Below are 26,104 nucleotides of genomic sequence, written 5' to 3'. Positions count from 1 at the left end.
TGGGATGGGGCACAGAGTGGGGCTCCCAGGCTTTTACAGCTCTGCTGTCAGCAGCACCGTGGTAGAGTGGAAATGAGTCTTGGGAAATAGCTGAAGGAGACACAGGAACAGCTAGCAAGCCGGTGTACTTTAGACCTGCATCACAAGAGACACTGATTGTAGATTACTGTTTTGGCTTGCACTTAGCATTTCTACAGCAGTTTAGGTTTTTATCTTTTGTTTTTTCCTTTCTCATGTTTGAAATAGCATTCAGAGACATCCAGGTTTCTGGGAAGGGAGTGCTGAGAGCCAGGTCCTGCTATCACACACACCTCACAGCTCCTCCCAGCCTGGCTGCTGCTCTCGCCGGTACTTTGTCAGCAGCAGAGCAGGGAGCTAACAACAGCAGGGGGGCAGCTTGGTTGCAAGGTGCAGGAAATGTTGCACTGGGCCCCAGGATATAGGCATGGAGGCTGCTAAATACAGGCAGATAAATACTATTCCTATTCATAATGACAGGCTGTATACAACAGCTGGAGTAACACCAGGTTTAGGCACAGGAGCTCGAGCCTCTCTGTGTTGCTGCATTGCCCGAATCTCCTTTCCATCTCCCCAGGAGCCAGCATTTCTCTGCAGCAAGGCCAGCGTGGGGGCCCCTCTGCTACACAGAGCAGGGACAGGGGTTCCCTGTACTGGCAACAACCAAGGACAGCAGGAGGTCTTGATGCAGACGGCTCCGACAGAGCCTTTGTTGGGACAGGTCTCGCATGGAAGGTGCAGGGCCGTAATAAAGCCCCACGGGAAGCCATGCAAAGCAGCCCCATTTTTCATGGTGTCAGTTCTCCAGCTTGTAATCGAGATGTTCTTCCTTTTAAAACCACGTGCCTTTCAGCCTCTGTGCGCCAATGAATTTAACACCTGCATTGACTTCGGTGCAGTCACAGATGCGAAAGGCGAGGCCGGCGTCGTGTCCAGTCATATTAATCCACTTACACCATTCAGGAGCCACCTCTTAACCTTGTCCTGAAGCACATGCCCCTAAGCCATTACTCACCTCCGCGGGCAGGGAGCTGCCAGATGCTAATGGCTGCACGCAGGCCAGGTGGGATTTGTGGATTCGTGTGTGTATCACTTGCAGCAAGAGCTGACATTGCCCAGGAGCTGCACCCAGCGCCTGGGGTGAGGGTCTGTGCATGCCAAAAGGATGTTTCTGGAGAACCCACATACTGCTGGCATGCACCTATACAATGTAAGGGCGCTATTTTCCTGAGGAAACCACGTTTGCCCTAAAACTTCTTGCCAGCCTAATCCTGGGCAGAGAAACTGAAGCACATTTCTTGAAATATATGCGGTGTTGGCTTATGTGGGAATCATCAGGCTTGATAAGCAGCTTCTGCTTTCTCCTTTGGGTCAGTCCTTTCTTTTCCTGAAGCTTGGGCTGTGGTTATTTTGTGCTGTTAGACAATTGGTCTTCATGCAGAGCATGGCTGCATGTAAGCAGTAGCTGCAGCAAGTCTTTATTTGTCCAAGGACTCCTGTGGCCACCATATATCTTTGTCCTTCGTGTGTGTGTGAGAGAGGGGGTACCCCAAAGATACCATATGGTGTTCCTTATCACTGTCTGTAGGGGAGGAGCACCCCTTCTTGTGCCAGCGGCTGGAGGTAGGGCCCCAAATGGAGCAGAAGCACACCAAGAGGTAGAAGCTCTGTCCTCTCTCTGTAGGGAGGTGGGCTCCTCCTATGTGCAAGCACTCAAAAGACAGCCTGAGAAGTGCTGTAGGAAGGCATTGTAAGAGTGTGAGCAGCAGGCAAGACATCAGGTTGGGACTGGGGAGCTGGATTTTGTCATGGACTTTCCCACTGATTGCATGGGTAAGTCACCCCCTCCTTGCTGTGCCTTTATTTGAGCGTCTGTCCAGCGAGGGCAGTGATTCTTGCCACCACGGGCAAAGCCCCGCTAAAACTGACAGAAGAAAAAGAGAAACATGATAGAAAACGACATATTATTACGATCGATATTTCCTGTTCAAAGCACCACATAAACAGCAGCTCAGAAATTTCAAGCCCTGAGAGGGCAAGAAAAATGTTGTCTTTTTTTTTTTTTTCCAAGTACTGTGGCTTGTTTAATCTTGTCTTGTTGTATGCTATGAGGAACAGGGCTCCTGGCTTCACGGCACACTCAGAATAGATGGCTTTTATGGCTATCAATAGCTTTGGCTCTCTTCAGTGTTTAATTACCTGCAAAGGCCATTTATTGCCTCATATATTCCTCTGCCATGAACATTATCCTTTAAACAATAAATAAAATATTAAGGTCACATTTAAAGAAGGAGCAGAGGAACAGCACAAGCCATCCAGACACAGTGAAGTCCAATATCAAATCTTTGTCTGGGCTTCAGGGCATTTGATCTGATGTTTGCAGTGGGGCAGGAGAGTGAAGGAAGGAGGACGTCGGGAGGTGGTCCTGGGGGGTCCTGAGGGTGGTCATACAGTTTGGTTTGGGGCCCTTTAAACCCAGAAAGGCTAATGAACAGTCCACCAAGGGGCAAATCCTGGCCTGACAAGAAGAAAGATAAGAGATGGATGGGAGAAATGAAATTTACCTGTAATAAAATTTGCCCAAACTCTACAGAATTGAAAGAACTGGATAAACTGACCACCTCTGACCCTTATGCTTTATGATTACTGTTTGTTAACCCCCAAATGAAGGAAAAGGCCCCTTCTGAACCTCAGAGTTTATAAAATTGTATCTCTTTGTGGAGACAGAGGAAGGAAGCTGTGTGCAGATCTCCATCCAGCTGCCAGCCCAAGGGCAAGCCTCCTTCCCTCTCAGCTGCTGTACCTCTACTGTCTTGAAGGAGTGGAAGAAAGTCTCCCATTTTGGAAAGGCTCCCTTCAAACCCAAGTGGTTAAGCACTCTGCTTCCAGCTGCGGGCAAGGAAAAGCCCAAAAGCCCTTCTGTCTCCAGCCTAGGATGTTCTCAGGGCCATGGTGCAAGAAGTGGTGGTGCTGGAGATGGCCCTGGCAGCAGCTGTGCAGGGTGGAAGAGGGGAGCTTGGCTATGAAATGGAGTTTAGAGAATGGAAAAAAAATCCTTTTTTTTTTTTTTTTTTTCTCTATCAAAGGGTATACGTAAGGAAAGTGGATGAAATGATGGGCATAAATGCATGAAGCATGATGGATGAGATGATGATATCCACTACAGACAAAAACACCCCTGGGTATAAGCATTTAATTCAAGCCTTGCATGCTCAGTCACGTGGAGGAAGCATAGATGCTCTTCTAGAGCCCTAGTCAGGCAAATTGTGTGATTGCAACTCAGCTTTAGCTTCAGGTGTATCTTTAACTGTGTTTTAGCTGGTAATGAGTGCAGAGCTGTATTATTCCTTTAGGAGATATCTGAAAGAAGGAGTCCAGTCTCATTTAAAATGGCTCACATGGAAGCCGAAACATGAATTTCCATTGCTAAACTTGTAAAATGTTGATACAAATATCTGCTGTCCACTAAACCCATATTTCGCGCAGTCAGATCAATAGGTGTAGCACAGGTAGCAGGCCACAACCGACAGTGAAAAATGCCAGGGAGGAGAAAATGACCCTCAAGATCCTGACCTTGTGCCGGTTCAAGCCGTGCTGGGTAAGGTTTGTTGGGAGCCACGTGCAATGCGTCAGCGTGTGCTCTGCTAGCCCATGGAAGCTGCAGGCAATTTGGATGTGTAGCTCCTTGCTGCAGGGCTGCTGTCACATCCAGGGTGATGGAAAGCCCAGCGCTGGCAGTGCAGGGGATATGAGAGTTGCCATTTTCACTGCACAGGTTTCAAAACAGATTTTTTTATTATTTTTTTTTTTTTTTCAGGCAGCTTACTAAATTTTGCTCGGATGTTCTTTATTTTTTTCAGCTCCGTTTTTTTTTTCCTCCCCCACGTTAGCCTCTTTTTTAACCTTTTAGATTAAAAGCTTAAAAGGCTCTTCTTCCTTTATCTGTCTTCATCTATCTTCTGTTCCAGTCTTTCCTCTTCCATTTTGCTACCAAATAGATGGAAACCCACACAGCACAACTGCATTTCCACTTCCATGGAAATAAAACACCCCATTTTTCTCGAAAACTCTTGGTCCCGGTTTAATCAACAGTGCTCCCCAGGGTTTATTTGTTAGCAGTAATTATACAGGGTACATCAAAGTGCCTTTCGGAGAGTAGCAACATGCAGCATCTGCCTGAAGAATATTCATCTGTTGGCAAAACGAGTTCAGAGCTGATTAAAGCAATTAAGAGAGAATGAGAAGCACGTTGCAGGGGGGGTCCATGAAGCTGGGTGCTGGTGTTGGGATGGTGCAGGCTGTGGGCAGCAACGAGAAACGTAAGGTGCAAGGCGACGGGAGCACTGCTAGGAGCTGGGCAAGGGATGACATCTCCACCTCTCACTGAAAATGAGGTGGAGATGCAGGTTTGGGGAACACAAAAGTACATAAAATGCTTATGGCGGGCTTCTTCATGGATCTGTGAAGGGGAAGGAAAGCTTTAGGGCCAAGCCGTGTTGCGTTTATACCGCAGAAGAAATCCCAGAAGAAATATCAGGAAGTCCAGCTGAGCAGCAGCATTGGACAGAGAGAAATGAAGCACAGACCTTATAGGAGATCTTACACCTGTGTATAGACAGATGCACAGGCCCATACTTTATACATGCTCTACCTAATTACTGGATGAGGTTATTAGGGATTAATGGGTAAATACAGCTTATTTTGCAGTTGCTGCACTTCACTGTAGACATCTCACATAATATATCTCAAATAATCTGTTTTTCAAACAAAAAATCACTGTTAAATATTTTAAGTCAGTGCTAACCATACAATTCAGGGAGACTCATCGTGCAGATAACAACAGAAATGCATTCAGCACTTTATCTGCGGAGAACGCCAGCACGCAACGTGTTGCAATGTCCAAATAACGCAGTCACTTTCCTACAGTCTCTTCTACACACAGCTTTTTTTTGTGACTTATCGATGCTGATTTATAAGCATACAGGGTACTTCACAAACTGCCTGGAGAGAGGAGCAGCCCCAGGTACTGCTGGAAGCTGGAGGCAGAACAGATGGATGGCAGCCTCTCAGCTCCCTCTGCCAGGGCAGAGGCACAAAGGCTAAGACACAAAGCCTTGCAACCCTGACAAATCTCCTTTCCGTGAAGCACACCCTGTTGTAGCATAAAGGTGAGGGAGGTGGGAGGAGAATGGGGGAGTGGGTCTGAAATCAGGAGGAGGAGACCAGAGGAAGACTTCCTAAAGGCTGGGGCCATATGTCACTGAAATCCCTTCACCTGCACTCATGGGTTTTCAGTACTTAAACAATTTGCCTGCACTGTAAGGTAGGACTAAAATGTCTCCATTGCAACACAAGATATTTATTCAATCATCCCCAAGCACTTAAAAAAAATCCTCTATGGGTTATTTATACACACGAGCACCTTTTATTATTAAATCTAATTTATTTGTCAGCAGCTAGCTTGCAAATTTACTCTACCTTTTTACTCGGTTTGGACAATAAAGCCATGTTGGTCTGTTCCCAGCCAGTTTCATTTCCTGGTTCTACTGCATTAAACACAATGTGGCTGTTGTCTAGGCTGCAAACACTCAGGGGAAATTGTTTAAATAATGAAAAAAATTGCCTGAGCTGAATTCCTAGTAATCAGGACAACATCGGTTTTTGCAAAAATTCTCTAAAAAATTTCAATTCTTGATGTTAACTGACTGGCAGCTTCTCCTGAGGGGGGATTCTGCATTTCAGTTCCCAAAAAAACGTTAGCAGCTGGGGCACAGCGAGGTGATGTGTGGTGCAGTAAAGCCCCAGACTGAGCCCTTGGGGATTCATGGCAGGTTTTATCCCCACAGCGAGACCATGGTTTCAGTGTTCAAAGCGCATTTACAAATGGATAAGGCTTATTTACATCTTCCTGTTCGAGTACCCCCTTTCTTCCCCCACGGATGCAGTTCCCCCATGAATGCTTCCCCCGTCCTTGCCCGGCGTGCAGGGTATGGGTGCGTGCAGCAGAGCGGTGCTGAGGCGCCAGGGGAAAGCCTGCTGAGGGGTGACCTCATGTTTTCATCGCGCTGCATGTCTGGGCAGGCGGTGGAGCCAAAAGGAAGGGGATGGTGCTGTCATCCCAGAATAAATCAAGGCAGGATGAGCTGGAAAGTCTTAATCCATCACAGGAAGCTCTTATCTTCAGATAGATGCATGTAGGCCCAAGCTACAAGGCAGATAAGGCGCACGGTCCATTTCTGACTGGGTGGAAATATGCGAGGCTGCTTGGCAGACACAGAAAAAAGTTATTTTTTTTAATCTTCTAAGAGCTGATGTTAAAATAGAAGATAGCAGTTCAGAACCATATCTTCACGCTGTTAAATACTGCTCCGATCTCTCTGCTCCCTCCCTCTCCAGCTTGCACTAGACTGAACTGATGGCTAAACTCACCTGAAGTGGTTATTTCTGCATTTCTGCTTTGGCTTTTTGTGTTTTTCCCATTTTTACTTGTCTGTACATGAAGGCTGAGATGCAGGGTTTCTAACCCTTGATAACTGGAGCTCATTAGACAAAAATGTAGGGTTTTTTTTGGAAATCATCCTTGAAGATGACTGCTTACAGGGACCCAAAGTGTCTGGCCACTTGTGCCAAGCTTTGTAACTAAAGACAAAAAGACATGGCTGTGTGGTGTGATGGAAGAGTTTTACAGGTCATAAGGCTGTGTTTCCACCGGTCTCAACTAAAGGAAAAGAAATACAGATATTTAGAGAGCCTGTTAATGAGAACCAGAGAAATTTGATCGTTTCTCTGGAGAAATATTGGAGTGAGAAACTTCCTGGGCCAGGACCTGAATCTCTTTTACCCGCTTCTTGGCAAAGGCAAATCAATAAGCTGAATACCAGGGCAGGAGTTAAATGCATGATGCTGGCCAGCAGGACTCTCCACAGCTGCTGAAAACCGTCCCCTCTGCTCCCCCACGGCACCCACCCTTGGGCAGGGAGCTGGAGCCAGGAACAGGATGTACAAAATGCAGGGAAGATAAAAACATACAAGCAGCCTCTCAATGGGACTTTGTTGCTGTAGTTAGCTCCTCTCAAAATGACTTGGAGATGAGGCAAAGCTGGCCCTGGCGGGGGGAGAGGAGAGGTCTGGGGAAGCTATGATATCATGCAGCTTAAAATATTGAGTTCACATCTGGTCAACCCATTATAGAAAATATATGGTAACACTTAAAAAGGTGCAGGGAAGGGTCAGAGGGCAAAGCCCATCACTAAGTAATATCGGGAATAAGAGACAAGAGAAAAAAAATGGAAGAGGGGGGAAGAGAGAGAGAGAAGAAAGAAAGAGAGAGAGAGAAAGAAAAGTTTTATATTGACTGTGAGGAAAAGAAGTTAATGGGGAATTTAATTAGAGCTAATACAGATGGTAGAACACTGCATTGTCTGTCCTCCGTCCATCCTCCCAGGGCAAAGTGTGAGCAAGCAGTACCCCGTGGCAGCTGCCCCTGTACAGGACGTGCCCTGGTAACTGTGAACGGGGCCCCTGGCCCCAGCTCACTGCCCTGACCCCAGGCTCTGCTGTCCAAGCAGCAGCTGAGGGAGCAACCCACAGAAGGTGTCAGGAAAGAATGAAATGATGATATGGGGAGAAGGGAGATGCCTGTGGAGGAAAAGGCTATGGAGGTCAGCAGTGCAGGAGGAGGGAAAGCAGAAAAGGGAGAGAGAAAATAGCTGGCAAAATAGTAAAAGGAGAGGAGAGGAGAGGAGAGGAGAGGAGAGGAGAGGAGAGGAGAGGAGAGGAGAGGAGAGGAGAGGAGAGGAGAGGAGAGGAGAGGAGAGGAGAGGAGAGGAGAGGAGAGGAGAGGAGAGGAGAGGAGAGGAGAGGAGAGGAGAGGAGAGGAGAGGAGAGGAGAGGAGAGGAGAGGAGAGGAGAGGAGAGGAGAGGAGAGGATGACTAACCATGTTGCAGAGGTGAAAGACAAAACAACTACTTTTCCTCATGCTGATGGAGAAGTGTAGTCCAAAGGTGGTGGATAACCTGGCCAAGGTCACCCCAGAGGGCTGCAGCAGCACTGGGAACTGAGCTGCAGGTTCTTCTGCTGACCCATCTTCAGGAGGTTGGCTGGGAAACATGCAGCCTGCTAGTTTAAGAATCTCACACAAAGAAGCCTGAATTTTTAAATTGGGAAAATAGAAAATAGGTGGTTGTTTTTTTTTTTTTTCTTCCTCTTTTTTTTTTTAATTATTATTTTTCTTCTCCTTTGCTACATTTTAAGGTGTGCTAGACGTAACAACCTTGCACTTTTCAGACCAGTTGCCTGTGGACCATTCCTGGAAAGGAAAACTAATTCAAAATGGCTTGCGCATCTCAGGTGGCGTAAAGTTATAATGGAGACTACTGTGCTCAAAGCAAAGGCTCAATACAGCTTTCTCATAAACCCTCCTTTAAAACAATGCATACTAATTTTTCAGTAGCGTGTGCCCTTCTGCTGACTACATAGAAAATAAAATACAGAAGTGCAACAGAATACAGAAGGGCTAAGCTACAGATTTATGAAACTGTTGCATTTTAAACCTCAATGGAGAGTTATGTTTTCTTCTATTGTCTTAGAAAATATGTTTTCCTCTAATTGGTCAAAGTGGGATTAGTATCTGTGAAAGCCATGCACTTTACATGGCCTTCTGGGGGCTTACCAAATGCAGCTATTTTGATACACATCACTGCTTGAGCTGCAGCTTGGGCAGCTTCTGTGTTTTACAAACAGGGAGCAGGAGAAATACGAACACAGAAATCTTCTGGACAGTGGAGTCTGTCCTTCTTGCTACCTCCTGTGCCACTGTAAGGACTGTGGGCCATCAGCCTTCCCTATGGTCATTCTCCACTCTTTGTGGCTGTTTACCTGAGTGAAGATGTTGATCCTAGGACCAGAAGATAATTCAGGTGCGAAGGGACACCAAACAGGGTTAGCTATGGGATCAGACCAGGGTACTCAGGGCCTCGTCCAGTTGGATCTAGAAAACCTCCAAAGACACCGCACAGCCTCTCTGGGCAACCCCTGCCACTGCACCGCTGTCTTCACAGGGAAAAGGTTTCTCCTTACATCCAGTCTGAATGTCTTATTCGACCTTTGCCTGTCGGTTCTTGTTGTCCTGCTGTGTACCACTGTGAACAGGCTGGTTCCACCTCACTGGTGACTGCGAGGTGGGGCTGGACACCTCTGGAGGTCCTTTCCCATCCTAGCCATGCTGTGGCTCTCTGGTTGTCATCACTGTAAGTAGCTGATGTAGTTGTCATCCCTGCATCCATGGGAGGTGTTTTTGGAGTGTGTTTGAGCCCAGGGTGCCTTCCCTTCAGGACCATGGTGGGGGGCTTTCAGGAAGCCCAGCCTGTAAAGCACAGCCAGGCAAGGGGCAGCTGGCTCACCAATGGCTTTGGTGCACACGTGGCCACAGGCCATGGGCTGCCAGCTAGGCAGCCTGTTTTATGCCAAGATTTTTACATTACCATCCCTCCTCCCCAGCAGATTGTGCCCATTGATCCTCCAGCTTCCTGCTATTCCATTACTTGGGAGACTCTCCAGCTCCTTTTGGTTGAGGCTTTTTAATGCTATCTCCAAGCTCCTTAGCTTCCTAATATTGGTGAACATACTCTGTTTTAGTAATTTTTGAGTCTTGTCTGTTCTGTTGACGTTGAGATGGAAACACCTGGGGGTGCTTCCCACTTCCACTGCTGTGGTCCACATCCCACCCAGCACATCCTAACGGCAAATGAAGAGAGACATTATAACCTCTCCTCCCCCAAACCACATGCTTTTGTTTCCAAGAAAATCCAGGTGTTTGGCCTGGGCAAGAGCCACAGCAATTCCTCAGCCTTGGCTTTCCACAGATGAAGCTACACGTGAGGGTGGCCCCAAGCATTGACTGATACATCCCAGCTAGAAGACGTGGTGGCTCAACTTGCATCAGCTTTTATCAGGTTTTACAGAGGAGCCCACACTAGCAGGGACTGCAGAAGCTGAGCAGCACCTTTTAAAAGTGTGTGAATTAAAACCCTTAGCCACACCTACTTGAATGCAAAGTCTCCTTTTTCCCAGCCTGTGAACTGCCTTTGCTCCTGAGCTTCTCTTGGTCAGCAGGAGATGACGCTGGTGAGTTGCTCTTGTAATGTGCTGACTACTTGTGTCAACCTGAAGATCAGGAGCTCTGAAAGGGCTTGCTTAGAAACCTGGCTGTGTGAGGCAATTCCTTCTCCCCCTCGTCTAATGATGTGAAAATCACTTTTCAAACTGCCAGAGCACCTTCAGCTTGGGCATGTTTCAAGCAGTAATACGTTTACTTGGTCCGTGGCAATAGGCGTTATTGCTCCAGTTATTGAGCCCAAAGCAGGGACAGGTGGAACAAATTGATCTGGATTAAGAAAAGAGTTTTAGGCAGAGTGGGGAACAGAAATTATGGCATCTGGTTCCTCATCCTAGTCTCATACAAAACTCCTGGGTGTTCTTCCATCAAGAGACTCCATCCACACAGGTCTTACTTTACACAGATTACCGAGAGAGTCTGACATCGGTAAAAAATCCCGGGTGTCCACTCGCAAATTTAGGAGCCATTTATATCCATAGTAATAAAAGCCGTATGCTGTTTATTTAGCAGGGCTGTTTTAATGTGCTGTTTGTTGTTTGGATAGTCTGTATCTTCTTCATATTGTAATCATATTAAAAGAGCATTCTTTTCCTGGAATAAAGAGGTAATGATTCACAAGAGGCATAATTATTCCATGCGGTGCAGGCAGGATGCTACAGAAAGAGCTGTCTTCTTTATGCATAAGAGGCTTTTAATGCAAGTGTTCTACACAGTAATTAAATTCCTTTGAATGAGAAGGCTTGATTGGATTTTCTTTGGTTTACTGGGCGGAGTCTGAAAAGCAAGGTATTTAGCTCAATTGCTATACAATTTTGGCATCTGTCAGAGGCGAGGGAGAAAGGTTCACAGTGTCTGATTCCCATCTCTCTCATGCTTGTGTTATGTTAGCTGAAGGCCGCTGAATTCAACTGAATTACACCCTGCTTGTGTTTGTGAGAGAATCAAGCTCAGAAACCCCTAGCAGAAAACATTAGGATACTAGAACTTGCTCAGTAAGAATCCAAATTATTTAAGGGGAAAAGAAACATTATAAAAGGAAAGTTATTTGCAGTTGCAAAGGCAAGTGCCCCAAAGTGAAGAAAATTTACATTTACAGCTCTTCTTCAGATCTGATGGCTGTCTTATAGCGAGTCCAGCCTTGGCCCAGAATGGGCCAAAGTTTTAAGAGGGAGCAGCAAGTGAATGCGAAGTCAGGAAACCCTGTTACAGAAGCTTGACGCACAAGCCAGGATGCTGGCATGGTGCAACTTTTGTGTATTTGAGTTGTCAGACTAAATCATGTTTGTTTAACATCAACGACTGCGTGCAGCCACTAAGGATTTTTTTATTTTTTATTTTTTTCATAGGAAAACAGTAAAAGTGTAATTTAAAAGGAAAACTCTCTTATACACAGCCTCAACATGTATTAGCAAGGGGGTTTGGGTCTTGTGGCGTAAATTACAGCATGAATTCTTCCTGCTACTCAGTAAGGCTACACAATACCTCAGGAGGAGGGTGCTAGCTTGGGCAGGGAAGATGTGCCACACCACAGGGGTAGTTTCACCCTTCTCAGATGTCTCTAGAGAGACAGTATGCACAATCAGGAGTCCATCAGACCCCTAGCCAAGGGGGATATAGGTCTGTAAAATAGGTCTGTTTGTGAAAAATGTTATAACCTACGCAGTGCATAAAGTGCAACGCAGAGGTGAAGGACCAGAGAAAAGGTCTGTGATCATCTGTGATGCCAGCACCCATCTGAGAAACTGACTCACGCACCTCTGCTTGCAAGCAGACACTTGGGAGTGCTCGTAGCCATCAAGCCTCTTCTCCTGGCAGAACATTGGGCCTGATGGATGTCTTCAGCCGAGAATATTTTCTGATGAATTTTCATAATTGCAGCCAGAACACTTTGGTTTATTACTGTCACTCCTTCCTAATTGCCTGCCAGGCGTTATTAACCTGCAAGCTGCCCCCGTCCTGTGGTCCTGCTCTTCTTTCTTCCTTTCAAATTGCATGTTTTTGAAACAAAGACGGAGGGAGAACAATAGCTGCACAGCCTTCCAGCCTTGGTGGTGTTCAGGGAGCACCTTGAAGGAAGGGAGAGCTGCCTCTGCCTTCCCACCAGGCAGTGGTGGGAGAATATCACACTAAATTGATGACACGGACGAGTCACAGCAAGCCAAAATTTCTCTGTTGTGACTCTACTGACTTGGGAGTGGTTGTGCTTCCTTTTATTGTTTACTGATACTCAACAAGGATGCCTTCTGGATCTCTGTCTGTCCCTTCTGTCCAGCTGTCTGTACAGAAAGTTGGACATGGAGCCCATTTTAGTTCATGGAGCCCGTTTTAGTTCCATTTTACTGATATTTCTTTGTCTTTCTTGGCTTGCTGAGTAGAAACGGTCGTACCTGAGGATTACCTGGTCAATCCCATGCACATGAAGCGGTACAGCGTGGATCCTGCCGACCCTGCCTTCAGCTGCACGGGCTCCATGTACACCACGCGGCAGAGTCCTGCAGATGGACTTGCAGCTGGAGGCTCCTCTTCCTCCTGTAGCCACCGTCCCACCCAGACGTCTTCAGGGGGTTCCTCCTCCACTGGCCTGCGGCATCAGACCTCCAGCCCAACAAGGAACGGGACCTACCCTGAAGGAAACAGAAGTGGTAATTTAATATCTTCCTATGAGCAATGTGTGTTACTGTGCTGGTGCCACGCTGGAGTCTGAGCTAATTCCCAAATTCCTGGGAAAATGAATGAGGGGTGTCTGGCTTGACATCCACGCAGACAATGCTTGCTTTCACTGAGAAGAAGTAATAACCTATGTAAACACAAAATCAATCTGTTCATCATTAAGTAAAATGGTGAATGTTTTCTAATGCTGTTATTAATTATGTAAACATATGTATTATGTATAATCGAGTGGCAATCAAAACTCCCATTATCAACTTACAGATATAAATATTAATACACAAGGCATTCCTCCCCAGGATTGATACAGCCTGCAGACAGGTTCCTGCTAATGGCATGACACCAGCTGTGTACAAGGTATGGTGCAGAACAAACCCAAATATTGGTGCCTACCTCGAACAATTTAGCAAAGGGTTTTGCTTCCTAGCTGCAAACCATGCTCCTTTAATTATGAACTAGACCAGACTGGAAAAAAGACTGCCCAGCAAAACATATTTTTAGAAATCATCCAGCTTACTGCTCAAGGCTTTTTTATCCTTTAGGGAAGCAAAGTCGCAAGAAGTTTATCTGCAGATTCAAGGGATGCCATGGGAACCACTGCTTTCAATAACCCTTCCTCTGCCCTCTCTTTGTATTTTTGCCCAGTTCTGATCGGATTTAGGTTTGTTGGGTCGTTCACTCTGCTCTTCAAGGGCACTCTGCTGGTGCAAAGCCCTCTTCAGATGGGGCTCGGTGACAAGAGTAGGCTTTCTTCCAGGAAAACTCCTTTGACAGATGAGGTGAGGGGAGCAAGTGGGGCTAAAAGGGCAACCTGGTGTCAGGCAGAGCAGCTCAGAGGACAGGGTGCACACAGACAGGCAGCCAGAAGCTCACAATATCATGAGAAAATTGGCCATGGCAGTGGCAAGTGTGGTTTCTAAACCTGGGTTGCATTTGCTCTTCTCCAGCTTATTGCTACATTCCCTGTTAGCAATGATTTTTTTTCACCCCCACAAATGACCTGGGTTCATCAAACAGGTTAGGTAATTATCTGAACTTCTGCTAACTTTGTCTTTTTTTTGCATTTTCTAATTTCCCAATTAAAAGGTCCTTATCAGTAGTGATTTGAATAGTGTCTTCACCCCTTACTAATTATTCAAACTTCATTTATGCATTTTTCATCTTGAAGATAGATCTAACAATGGAGTTGAGTGTCTCAGCCATTTTTAAGTCATTAATTTTTTCCCTTCCTCATTTATTAATGGAATCTACTGTCACTCTGGGTGGTTCTTTTTTGTTTTTGCCTTTTTTTTTTTTTTTTCCTCTTGCAGAAGCCTCACTGGTTCCCCCTAATCCTTTTCTCTAGCATTAACTCCTTACACTGTCTTTCTGCCCTTGCATTTCAACCGGAAACTGCAGGTGATTATGCAAGAAGCCAAGATTTAACAATGATTTGCACATTTTCAGCATCTAAAAAATACTGTGGTAAAGTTCCCGTGCTTTAAGAATATGCTGTGTGGAGATGCCTTGTTATCATGGGTTTGAATCTATGTTCAAGAGACTGAAGTTTAAAAACAGGGCTCCCTAAGCCTGCTCATCTGCATTACTTTCCTTTCTTGTTTCTGACTGTGAATATCACTTTTTCCCAGACTCAACAGAGCCCTAAGTGGAAAGCTAAGCTTCAGGAGGCAGTTCTATCTCTCTTACTGTGACTTCCATCAAAATTTGCAGTCTTTGCAAAATGAAAGCCTAAAAGATGGCAGGTTATTTTTCCAGAACCGAACCAACAGGCAAGTCATAGAGGGCCCATGCTATAGGCCTTGCAGGTTCTTATATTTCCCTAGTTTGAAACATATTACAGAGCTTTGAGGAGCAAAGACAAAAACATTGCTTTTAGACCAGACACTTGTGAGGTCTAGGCATCTTTGAAGCAGCTACAAGTGAATTCAAGCTGCAAAATATGACATTTTGGGATAAAAGGACTTATCCCAAAACTGTGTTGTTTAGTTTGTTTGATTGTTTGCTTGTTTTTGTTTTGTTTTGTTTTGTTTTCATAGGGCATATTTTTAACATGTGCAAAGACTAGTTCATCCAGGACCTCTGGGATATTTGGCCAGCTCAACAGCAATGGCTCCTTAAAGCAGACAGATATACAGTGAAGACCACCCAAAAAATGTTATTAATATCTTGATATCATTTATAATTATCAACAATTTATTAGACACGGTTTCATCCGTTGTACATTAGGATCTGCACATACAGGTCCCTGCAAACCCGTACAAAGATGGGGTTGCTCTCAAGGTCTCCAACAGGAGGAAGGGCAATGGCCAGGTGCTCTGTGCACCTCTGTCTGTCTGTCAGCACCAACGGCCCATGCATGTTTGTCCCACCACCATCCCGTTGCCTCTGAACTTCTCAGCTGCTTTCTGGAGACTCCAGCAGAGGCAGGAGCTGGCTTCTCTGAAGCAGAGGAGAGCAGCTTGTTCTTGGCTAAGGCTGGGCAGTTTTCAGTGGCTGTGATTTTTTAAAATATATATATTCCTAAGGCTACCTTGGTGCAGCTACACTGGAGTTTGATTACTGTCTTAGAAAAATCTCTCTTGCAAAGGTCTTAGGAATCTGCACTCTCACTATGATGCTTCTTCATGTGTTTTTCCTCTTTCTAGGGACAATTTATATGCTGCTGAATCATAAGCGAACAAAGATGAGTAATTGGTTCATGCCAGTATCTCTTCTAATCCTCCTCAGTTTGCATACTCACAAGGAAGGGATAGGCAGCACTCATTAAAAAAAGGAAGGATTTCTCTCCAAAACCTCAAGCCAATCCTCTTTATTTAACGAATATTTTTGAAAAATAGCATGCGTTATTTATCAGGGTGTGCAAATATCATGGAAAAAATCATAGCCATAAAACATAGCTCAGTGCAGAGCAGAAAATGTTTTTCAAGGGGAATGGATGAGATTAAACCTCAAAGCTCTCATTAATGCGATCGGAAGCACGATGCCTAATTCTCTCTGATTATGCTAAAAAATTCCAAACCAAAAAAAAAAAAAAGTAATTTCAGAAAGCCAGTTGGGGCTGCTAACAGATAAACATGCACTTTTCTGTCATCATTTGCCAAATGGAAGCTCTTAAATCAGGGGAGGAATAGTCAAGGACATCATAAACCTTAAACCTTTCCAAGCTTGCTTATGTACCAGACAAACAAACCCTTTATTCCAAGCGTGAAGAATTCTGTGTTCAGACACAACATAATAACCTTAACCTTGCCCTGTAGCTTGCTGGCTTTATGCAGATTTTATTATCCAATATTAGCAGTTAATTATTATCACCTGAGGGCCTTCGTTAAAGAGGCAATCCTTCCTTGCTTAATACATTCATTTCCTGAAAACATTTGGGGGTGCAGGGGCTGAAGTTTCTCTTTTTTTCCAGAGCAATGCTGCAAGCACCTGGGGTGGGGAGGTGGGCAAGGGATGCCCAGCCCTGGTCCCACTGCTTTGGCAAGTGCTGCCTGCCTGCTGGTTTTTGAGGACATTTACAACATGAAAGGTTTGATGTGTTCAGTGATCTGCTCTTTTTCTACTGCAAAGGAGAAGCAAGGCAAGAAAAGCCCCAGTAAACATGTATCACCAGCTTATGGCTGTGTCTCATTCAGCTTCGTGGCTCTGGTGGCCACCGTGTCCCATCCCCTGCAGGACACAGCTGCAGCGCTGGTGGGACAGGGACAACAGCCACGGTGCACATATCTCCTGCAAGGGGCTTGCCAGCATACGTGCAGGTGTTAAATGCAAAATCTGCTTTCCATGCCTCTCTGCTGACTGCAGCTCATTGAGCTCTGAGCCCTGCCCAGACATATCCCGTAATTGTACTCTTCCACCCGCCTGCTTTTCCAGCCCTCCTCCTTCCAACCATCTTCTCCAGCATGGTGCGCCCTGGCCTTGTAGAAAGCCTCTCCTGCAAAACCTTCCTCCTGCCCTTGTTTGCAGTGGGAGGTTTTATTTTTAAAAAAGTATTTCTTATTTCTCCATGCCTTTGAGGGTCTGCTACTTTGGCTTACTTTCAGTGGATCTGCTGCTCCTTATTATCTGCTCCAGTGCGATCAGAGAGAACCTTTTAAAATTTCATTCCCACCCCCTTCCCCTGAGGCAAAGAAATCATTTAGGCCTGCAGCAATATTAAAGTTCATCTGTCACTCCCTTTCCACTCTTATCTATCAATGGCCACACTCCCTCTGGGCTCTGTTTGTTTGCCAAGAACATATTTAGGGAGTCTGTTATTTATCTTTCCTTCTTTCACAGGTTTAACTCCATTTTAGTGTCGTATTTTCTCAGTATGGCTCTGCAGCCACTCGGCTGTTGGCTCTCTCTCTCTCCATCCTCCTTCTGAGGAAGGTCTGGAAACAGAAATGGGGCAAGAGCTCAGCCGTTGGCTCTGTTGCACCATCATCTCACCATCATCTTTGCTGGGCACTGGGTGCTGGCCTGGCATTTCCAGCCATCCCTGGCAATAGTCTCAGCTGGGATACCCAGAGAGCCTTCCCCAGAGGGGAGCCCCATCCCCATCTTCCCCTGGCACTGCTGCAGGCAGGAGGGGAAGCATTTCCCTTTGATTACCTGGATTTCCATATCCCGTTCCATTAATTTGACAAATTTTTTGCCACCTGTCAAAAACAGGAAATTGGATTTGACCTAGATTACAATCTCTAAAAATAATTATTGGTCCCGAGCACTCCCATCTCTTTGTAATCTGAGTATTCATTATCATCTTGATTAATTCTGATGACAGAATGGCATAGGATACCCGGGAGACATGAGACTTCCTCATTTATCTAATTCTTAGGTTAAGTGTGAATACCTTCTGATAAGAAAAAAATGTATAGTACTTGCCCTGCCACCATCAAACACTTTTGTGCTTAATATAATCTTTTACCAAGGTGATGCTATTGAAACATAAAACCTCTGCCTTTATGTAGGCATGAAATGATTTATTTTCTTTTGGAAATAAAGAAATTGCACTAATGTGTAAATTAATGTGTAAAATTAATGTGTAAAAGCCAGAGTGAATTTAAAAAATACATTTTAAAATATATGCAAAAAGAGATTGCTTCCAGCCTCATCATCTAAAAACTGAATTTGAGAAATTTGTCTGCAAACTGACAGTATCCCAGTTTCACTAACAGCATTTAAAGGTAGTCGCTTACACACCAGGAAAATAACACATCTCAATTCATGAAAAAGCAGCAGGGAATAGAGGACTTGGCTCCAGGTAGGTAAATACAGATTTAAAATAAAGAAGAGTTATGGCTATGCATAATTCTCGTGTTTATATTGACGTATTATATCTCAGGAAGGGATTTGAAAGGGTTATCTTCACTTGCTGGAGGCTGGAAGAGTTCTGGCCATGTAGTCTCTTTAGAAAGGTCATTTATATATTTGTCTTTAAAAAATCGGATTTATGCTATCGATTGCTAGACTGCAGAGGAGCGCGCAGAGTTCCCCTGTCATTTCGACCTTTCCTCCTCACCCCCTTTCTTTTATTACCAATATTTCTCATACCCAGAAAGGCCCCCAGCTGCTCCCAGGGGCTCTCTGCCCTTCTTTGCCCTTCCCTGGCATCTCTGCAAGCATTTTGGGCAGCAGTCACTGGGCCAGGGCCTGCTCTGTTCATGCACCTGGCGTGAACCCCACACTAAGTCCTCTGGATTTCCTTGTATTCATATGAATTTTAGGGGAAAAATGTGCTCCTCAGCAGTGGCCCATCTCCCCAGACCATGCTATGGCTGTGGTGTGGAAACATCTGCAGTCCTTTGGGCACAGCCAAGCCTTTCCCCTCTCTCTTTTTCCACTGGTTCACAAAATCCTGGTTTTCTCCCTTGGTTTGAGGTGCCCAGGGGCAACATCTCTCCTCACCAGCTGCCACCAGACCAGCAACAGATCGTGCCATGAGCAAGTTAAGCTACCAGAGTCCCTTTCCAGGTATTGCTCCTCTGCCTCCAAGGCAAGTCTCGCTTCTCCCGCTCACCCCTGACAAACTTGCTCGATGTTACTGACGATCCAGGGGCTGGCCGAGATTGCCCCATTCATTTCCTACTCTTTGTCTTCATCGCTTCATGCCAAACAGTCCAGATGGTGCGTGTACCACTGTGTATTGCATTTGTTCTGTGAGCGGAGCCCAGGGTCGCGTGAGTCCGTACGAACACCAGCCCTCGCTGCCTAATTACGAGGACCCACGGCTATGCCTTGTCCTTTATATCCAGCACAGTGACTTAGCAAATGAGAGCGTAATTATCATGATATTTACATCCCATCCCATTACGAAGCCCATTGACCAGATTTACACATTCATAGCACTGCTGCTTACTGGAGTTCATCTTTCCTAACTGCGAAATGCACCCCATTACATTATACTGGGGGACGGGGATGTGGCGAGAAAGAAAAGGGCCAATATGCACATAAAGCTGTTATTGTGCGTATATGGGCAGACCCTCCACTCACATAAATCAGCACAGCTCTATTGAAGTCATCAATGTGATTTACATAAGCCACAAACCCAGCCCACTGCATTTGGTCTTATTACAATGGTGTTTGGAGCCACACGTGGTGTTTTCATACCTTTTATCTGTCTTTATAAGCTCAGGGTTTCTCTGGAGGGCTCAGTCCTTCTCTCCTCAGCAGCTCTGAGCCATTCTGATTCCCTTCTTGGCTACCTGGGGCCTCTCCAGGGTACGGTTTGTGTACCTGTGGTCTGCCTCTCTTTGCACTCTGCTTCCTTTTCTTCCTTCTGTAGTGTCTGTTTGCTTATCGTTTGCAACAGTTATTGAAAATTGGGCCTTAACAGAAAGAGATGAGCAGGTCTGGGCAAGTAACACCTTATACATTTATGTGCTGCCACCTGCTAATGTAAAGTTTGCTTTGTGTGGACACAAACAAAAGCAAACAGCTTTCCTGTAGCCTAGCATAATGTAGTTCTTTGTGAAGCAACGTAAGGGTGTGTGTGGACGAGTTATATACACATGCAGGCTAAGATTTATGGTTCTGCAGAGACTCGGAATAAAAACATAAATGTACTTTCATTCCAATGTGCCTTTTTTCACTTGATTTAGAGCTACAACAAGCCAAAGTGACCTTAAATCATCCAGGGCTTGTACCATTAAAGGATCACACGTGCAGTGTTCATCTTCGCATGTTTTAGTAGCCCTCCAAATCAACCTTCACCAGGGACCCTCAGCTTTGTGTGAGACTAAGATTAGCAGGGTATTGATTAGGAACCCTCCTCTAAGCTCCAAGATAAGTCTGAAGATCTGTATGCAAAGAAAAAACCTATCTGCTGAAGTCTGATTTTATCCTCTGGCCTTCACATTCAATGGCAAGCTCCTTTGTTTCGTGCCGAAGTGCTTTCTCTCCAGGTGGGAGGGTGGTGTCTTCCTGAGCCAAAATCCCCACTGCTTGCACATCAGACAGCAGGGGCAGCTCGGTTTAAGAGCCTGGCAGCTGGCACATTTTTCCTTCCCCAGCAGGAACCTGAGGCTTTCATGTTTTTTAACACAATTCACCAGCTGGGATCATGTCTCCCGGTAAGCAGGAAACTGCCAAGCCCCTTTCTCTCCCCACCCCACCATCTCAGGCTGATACATTCAGATCTGACATCCAACACATGGGGCTGCCGCACTGCTGCACACTCACAAACCAAGGAAGCCACTGCATGCCACTGCAATGCACTGCTGTTGGCTTTTTTTTTTTTTTTTTTTTTTTGTACCTACAGCCTCAAGTCCTTCACCAGAACAAGACTCGGCTCGGCCATCAAGCAAGAATCCTTTGACCTGGACTGTGGATGATGTGGTTTGGTTCGTGAAGGACGCAGACCCCCATGCTTTAGGTCCCCACGTGGAGCTCTTCAGAAAACACGTATGTAAAAGGCTGCCCTTGGTGTTTCTGGGGAATTTGAGCCAAGTGCACAGGCAGTCCCAAGAGATACAGACATACAGACAGCCTGCTTTTGGCTGCTATAGACAGTGCCTGTGCTCAGCCAGGTTGACCACAGGGCCCTGCAAGGGGTTCAGAGCTTTGGGGGGAAGAGGGGAAGTGCTGAAGAAGAGCTCACTTATCACTCAACAAAAAGATCCTACAAATGTCTTTAGAAAATGCTCGCTATTTGTTTCCAGTATGCCAGCATATATTGTCATTATGCTAAACCGAAGAGAAAGCACAGAGGATCTGGTGTTCATTTTTCATTGTCAGATTGGCACAAAAAAGCCTTGCCTCAATGACAATTTATTCTCAGGATACCTATGATTCTTCTCTGAAGAGCATTTTTTATGCGTCTCTAGATATTTAGCAGTAGAAGCCTAAAAGAGCCAAAGAGCCAAGATACTTTTTAAAAAAAATAAAATAAAATTATGTAACTACATAACCAGATTTAACAGACCTGCTGACTCACTGGAGAATATGATATAGTAAAGAGGACTGTAAACATACATCTGATCAGGACTTTCTTGTTCTCCTGCTGCGTAAGGTGTTGGTACCACTGCATCTACCATTTCCAGCCTCCTCCATCACTACCTGACCAGATCAGAACACCAGCCCTGGGCATTGAGACAGGGTGTTGGGATGAGAACAGCAGAGCTTGCACAGCACCGTTTTTGTCCAGTTTCCACTCCTAGCAAAGAATGGCACTGTGTTTTCACACAGCAGCAGGGCAGTGACACGCTCTGGTCACTGGGCCAGCTGCACCGAAGCATGCCGTGCCACAATACTGCTGCTGCTCTGTGACCGGGGACACCGAGCTAAATTGCCCCTAAAGACTGTCCCTGTCAGCCTTTGTGAGGCACCCAGCACCTACAGGCCCTACTTATCACTGGTTTCCTTGTAAAATATGCAGCAGGTTTGAGGAGCTGGGTAAGATTACCACACAACTCAATTCAATTACGCCTTTGAGTTATATATGTCCCTGCAATTTTTCAGCCTTCAGATCTCATCTGGATTAGCACGGAGACCTCAGAGGTGAGAGACAAGTGATTAGTCCATTAACCTTAGCCATATTTTCCTGTATGTTCAATCTTTCCATGAAGCAGGTGCATAATTTACTTAGCAGCACTTACTGCCATTGACAAGGCCCAGCTATCACCTGGAAGCGTTGCTTTGGCAGTCAGCTCAGCTCAGCTATGACAGTGGGAAGAAAAGGGTGGTGGGGCCACGAGGAAGGGGAGGGTGGGAGAGGTGTCCTGCATGCCAGCAGATCTCTTTGCTCTTGCCGTATGAAGCCATTTGGGTGTTGACCACTGTCCCAAGAGCTGGCTCTCCCTGAGGCAGGGAGGTGTAACCCACATCAGTCACAGCTACAGTGTGCATTGCGGGATGATCGTGGCTGTGGCTCTGCTCTTCTCACCACGAACAGGAGCCTGTCCTCTTGCCAAGACACCTAAAACAGCTCCTGAAGGGTCCACCAAGACCACAAAACTGCCTACAACCTCCCCTCCATCACACAAAGGAGCCGTGGGCCTGGCAGGGACCTGGTGGCAGCTCTGCGTGAGAGCCCCATGCTGTGCCCTCCCAGCAACAGGCAGGCCGTAGTAGGCAGGCTGAGAGAAGGGAAACAGAGGAGCAGAAGGAGCTACAAAGGGAGTTAGCAGGTAGAAAATTCAGGCTGGAAGGGCTGGAAGAAATGCTATGGTCTGACAGTTTAATTATGGCTGGTGATTTGCAAACGCATGTACGAAGGAGACAAAAACCTTTGAGTTTAACATAATGAATACCATTTATTTAAGGAGCAACCTGTCTCTGCCAGTGCTAGACATCACACTTGTGAGCTTGCATCTTTCCCTAGACTTTCTTCATATCAGTTGTTGGGGCCCTGACTGATGAGCTGCCACTTGCTGCACTCCCGTCACAGGTGGTGGCCTTACCAGGGCTGGTGTCTGTTCACCAGACTGTGGAGCACTAAAAAATAAAAAGCTTTTGTTCCTCTTTGAGATACAGATCCTCAAGTTTTTGATTTTACTCATAATTAATTGCTTAAACACTCATGAAGATCTGAATTTGCATCTTTCTCATTCAAAGTCTCACCCTGGGGGACACCCACGGACATCCAAACCCAGGTGCAATTCTTGTTCACATGGCACAGGGCTTGGTTAGGGGCTACTCTGCTTTTTAAGCAGTGTCCTCAGACCAAGTTCTGCAAGAAGCTAGCACAAACACTGTAATACTCATTCTTGCTTGTGGAAGCTGTATGTTTACTCCCCCTGTATCATGATCTCACAGCTCATACATTTGCTGCTCCCATCCCTTGCAGGAACAGAGTGATATTTTCCTGCAATATCCTAACCTGCAGTGGGCCAGATCTCAACTAATGTGGTACAAACTAAGCACACTGAATTTTACCAGCTCCAGAGCCTATTCAAGACCAGCTCATTGGGGCTACTGCAGACTTGGGGACCATGCTATAGAGTCTTTCAATTTTAAAATTATTTTTTAAAGGGCTGACACAGTAATATTAAAGAGAAGTTGAGCCAACAATCTGCACAGGGACATGGCTAATATGGGATATTTAATTGGATATGAATGCTCCCTCTGGCATACTCTAGTCAAGGAGTTTAATTTTGACCCCTACACAGTAATAATAAAGGAAATAATAAAATGCTGAACTCAACATTTAGAAACAGCTGCAGTCGCACCAAACCCTTGACAGAGATTTTACCTTATGGCATCACAGTTCCAGGAGTTTGTTTTTCTTTCTTAAGCAAATATTAATTATACGTAATACTTAATCTTCCTTTCCTTAACTTCCTTAAAATAATGGAAAAGAGAGGGGGAGGAAAAAGAGTTCCTGTAATGGATGGAGTGGGGGGGGTGCAGAATGAAGAGCATCAATTGATTGAGTTAATCAGAAAGTGACCTTAACTGCTCATCAGCTAAATCACCTGCTGAATGGAATAATAATGATCAGGGCAAATTAGGATCCATAGTATTGCTTAATTAGTAGGTAATGGATCACAGAGGAAAGACGTTACCATCAAAAACATAGAATACAATATATACAGCACTAGCGTGCTTGTGTATATGTATGCACACACACAGCATTAGTTATGTTTTAGCTGTGATGATCCAAGTAAGGAGTGGAGACTGAGAGGAAAAGTAGTATTTTTAAGCAGATCTGCTAATAAAGCTGGGGAAAAGAAAACAGACAAGCTCAGGATCCAAGAAAGGACAGCATATTTGAAAGTTTCTGTGTTGTACAGTCACAAGAGAGCCCACATTAAGACAGCATCCTGTGTCTGTGCATCAGTGCTATCCTCTGCTCAGTACAGGCATTTTGTAAGTACAAAAGGTTTTCAAGCCAACAGGTCTGGGATAAACAGCTGAACTTGGTGGCTGTTTCCACCTCTGACATGGAGGTAAAATTAAATTTGAACAAGTTTTGTTAATACATCCAATTAAATATGTTACTACTGTGATTCTGTGGGTTTAGAGCAACCCTGATTTAAAAATAAAAATCCTCATGATTTTATGCCAAGTAATTGAAAACCTAGACAAACCTTAGAGCTCCTTGAAGAACAAACGTAATATTTGATTAAAGCCTCCTTTAGAGCTTCCTTTTATCTTACCTTAGCTTTCAATTTTTTTAATGAAGTTTCAGAATTCCTGACATTTCAGCCAGCTCTGCTCTAAGACATGCTGTTTCTGATTCACCTTGTTTAATGTGTCCGGACGCAGCTCTGCTGTCTTGCTTTCACGGTGCTGGAAGCGAGGTTAACACATTTTGATTCTCTTTCTCTCTTTTGAAACCAGGAGATTGATGGCAATGCTTTGTTGCTGCTGAAAAGTGACATGATCATGAAGTACCTGGGGCTGAAACTGGGACCCGCGCTGAAACTCTGCTACCACATTGATAAGCTCAAGCAAACCAAGTTCTAACAATTTCCTGAACAACAGCAGAACCTGACCTAAATCTAGACAGAAAACTAAAGGTAACGTGCTGCCTTACAGAAATGCATTCTTTTGCAGATTGTTTTCCCTTCTTTTTTAACAAAGACTTTGCCTTTTTTAACATTTGCGCATCTTCACAATTTTTTTAATCCAATGGGAGCTTTCAGGCTGCTTGCGTTAATAATTTGCCAAAAAATTATATACTTATTTTGTACCATTGATATTATTATGATTATAGTAAGTCCTATTTTTGTAATCAGAAGTGGGGAATCAAAAGCAAACACAGCGATGGTGTATGCTGAGGACTGCTGGCAGACAAACCGAGGGTCCTGCACCTGCTGCGGGGCCACCGCTGGGTGCCAGCTCCACCACCGGTGCTCAAGGCGTTGGGGAAAGGGCGGCCTTTGGTCCTCTGTCTTCTGATGGGAACGACCCTGTGTCTTGCACTATCATCCGGAAAACTTGAATTCTGCAGTTTGAAAATGAAAAGGGGAAAAAAAAAATAAAGAAAAGGAGGAAAAAAAAAAGAAAAAAGAAAAAAAGAAAAAGTTAAAAAAAAAAAAAAAGAAAGAAAAAGAAAATTTCAAAATTAAAAAAAAAAAAAAAAAAAAAAAGGAAAAAGAAAAAAGTGGGATTGAGGGATTTTTTTGCAGCCGAAGTACTTTTTCCCACTAGAGGGAGCAGCCCTAACAGACTTGGGGCTGGAGCTCAGATGACACGGTGCTTTCTGTCTGATGAGCTTTGACCATCACAACTCTCCCAGCCAGCACATCTCCAAATACTGACAAGGAATCGCAGGCTCCCAGCAGGATGAGCCGTCGCCGTTTACAGATAATTATTTCAAGAAAAGCCCAAATGCAGAAAGCATTTCTGACAGGATGTTTCCCGTTAAGCCGAAGAGGGGGTGGATGGCTCCCATGGTGTCTGGCGTGCTCAGCTGTCGTCTCCCTTCCTTGCTGGCTGACGTATGGTTTTTGGCACTCTTCTAAGAAAAAGCAGAATTTCTGTTTTTGGTCTCGTTTGTGCTTTTGCAAAGCGAGGGAGCTGGGTGGGAGCGTTCCCCACGAGGAGCTGGCAAGGCACGGCACATCTCTGTGCTTGTGGGCAGGTCTGGGGCAGATGCTGTAGGGTCAGTGCCTGATTGCATTGCTGCAGAGGGCAATGCACGCTTGCTTTCAGCACATATGCAGATTTTCCTGGCTTTAAGTCTCAAGTGGATTCAAAGTAATGCCCTCCTGCCTCTTAGTGAAATCTAAAAGGTGCTCGTTGATATTCTGTGCAGCCAGGCCAGGAGAAGGACAGGTCGAAGGCCAAGGAGGCAATTTGTGGGGTGGGTAAGCCCTCATCTTTATCCTCCACAAGTAGAGATTATGAAGGGACACATCCATATGGTTTAAAGG

The 26,104-nt window shown here is 45.3% G+C and overlaps 1 protein-coding gene across 1 annotated transcript in view; it reads left to right on the top strand.

Annotated features, from left to right (window-relative positions):
* SCML4 (Scm polycomb group protein like 4) overlaps positions 1-24,692 on the top strand; it is a gene marked incomplete at both ends in the record, with an annotated part of 35,435 nt that extends 10,743 nt beyond the window's left edge. The window contains 3 exons of the mRNA XM_082756174.1: positions 12,512-12,778; positions 20,545-20,687; positions 24,567-24,692. Of these exons, the coding sequence (XP_082612300.1) occupies positions 12,512-12,778; positions 20,545-20,687; positions 24,567-24,692 (536 nt within the window). The remainder of the gene's footprint in view (positions 1-12,511; positions 12,779-20,544; positions 20,688-24,566) is intronic.
* Positions 24,693-26,104: the final 1,412 nt, after the last annotated feature.

This window comes from Aythya marila (genome assembly GCF_965140915.1).
Source record: "Aythya marila genome assembly, chromosome: 3".
Classification (NCBI taxonomy): Eukaryota; Metazoa; Chordata; class Aves; order Anseriformes; family Anatidae; genus Aythya; species Aythya marila.
This window is presented reverse-complemented; position numbering and strand designations above follow the sequence as displayed.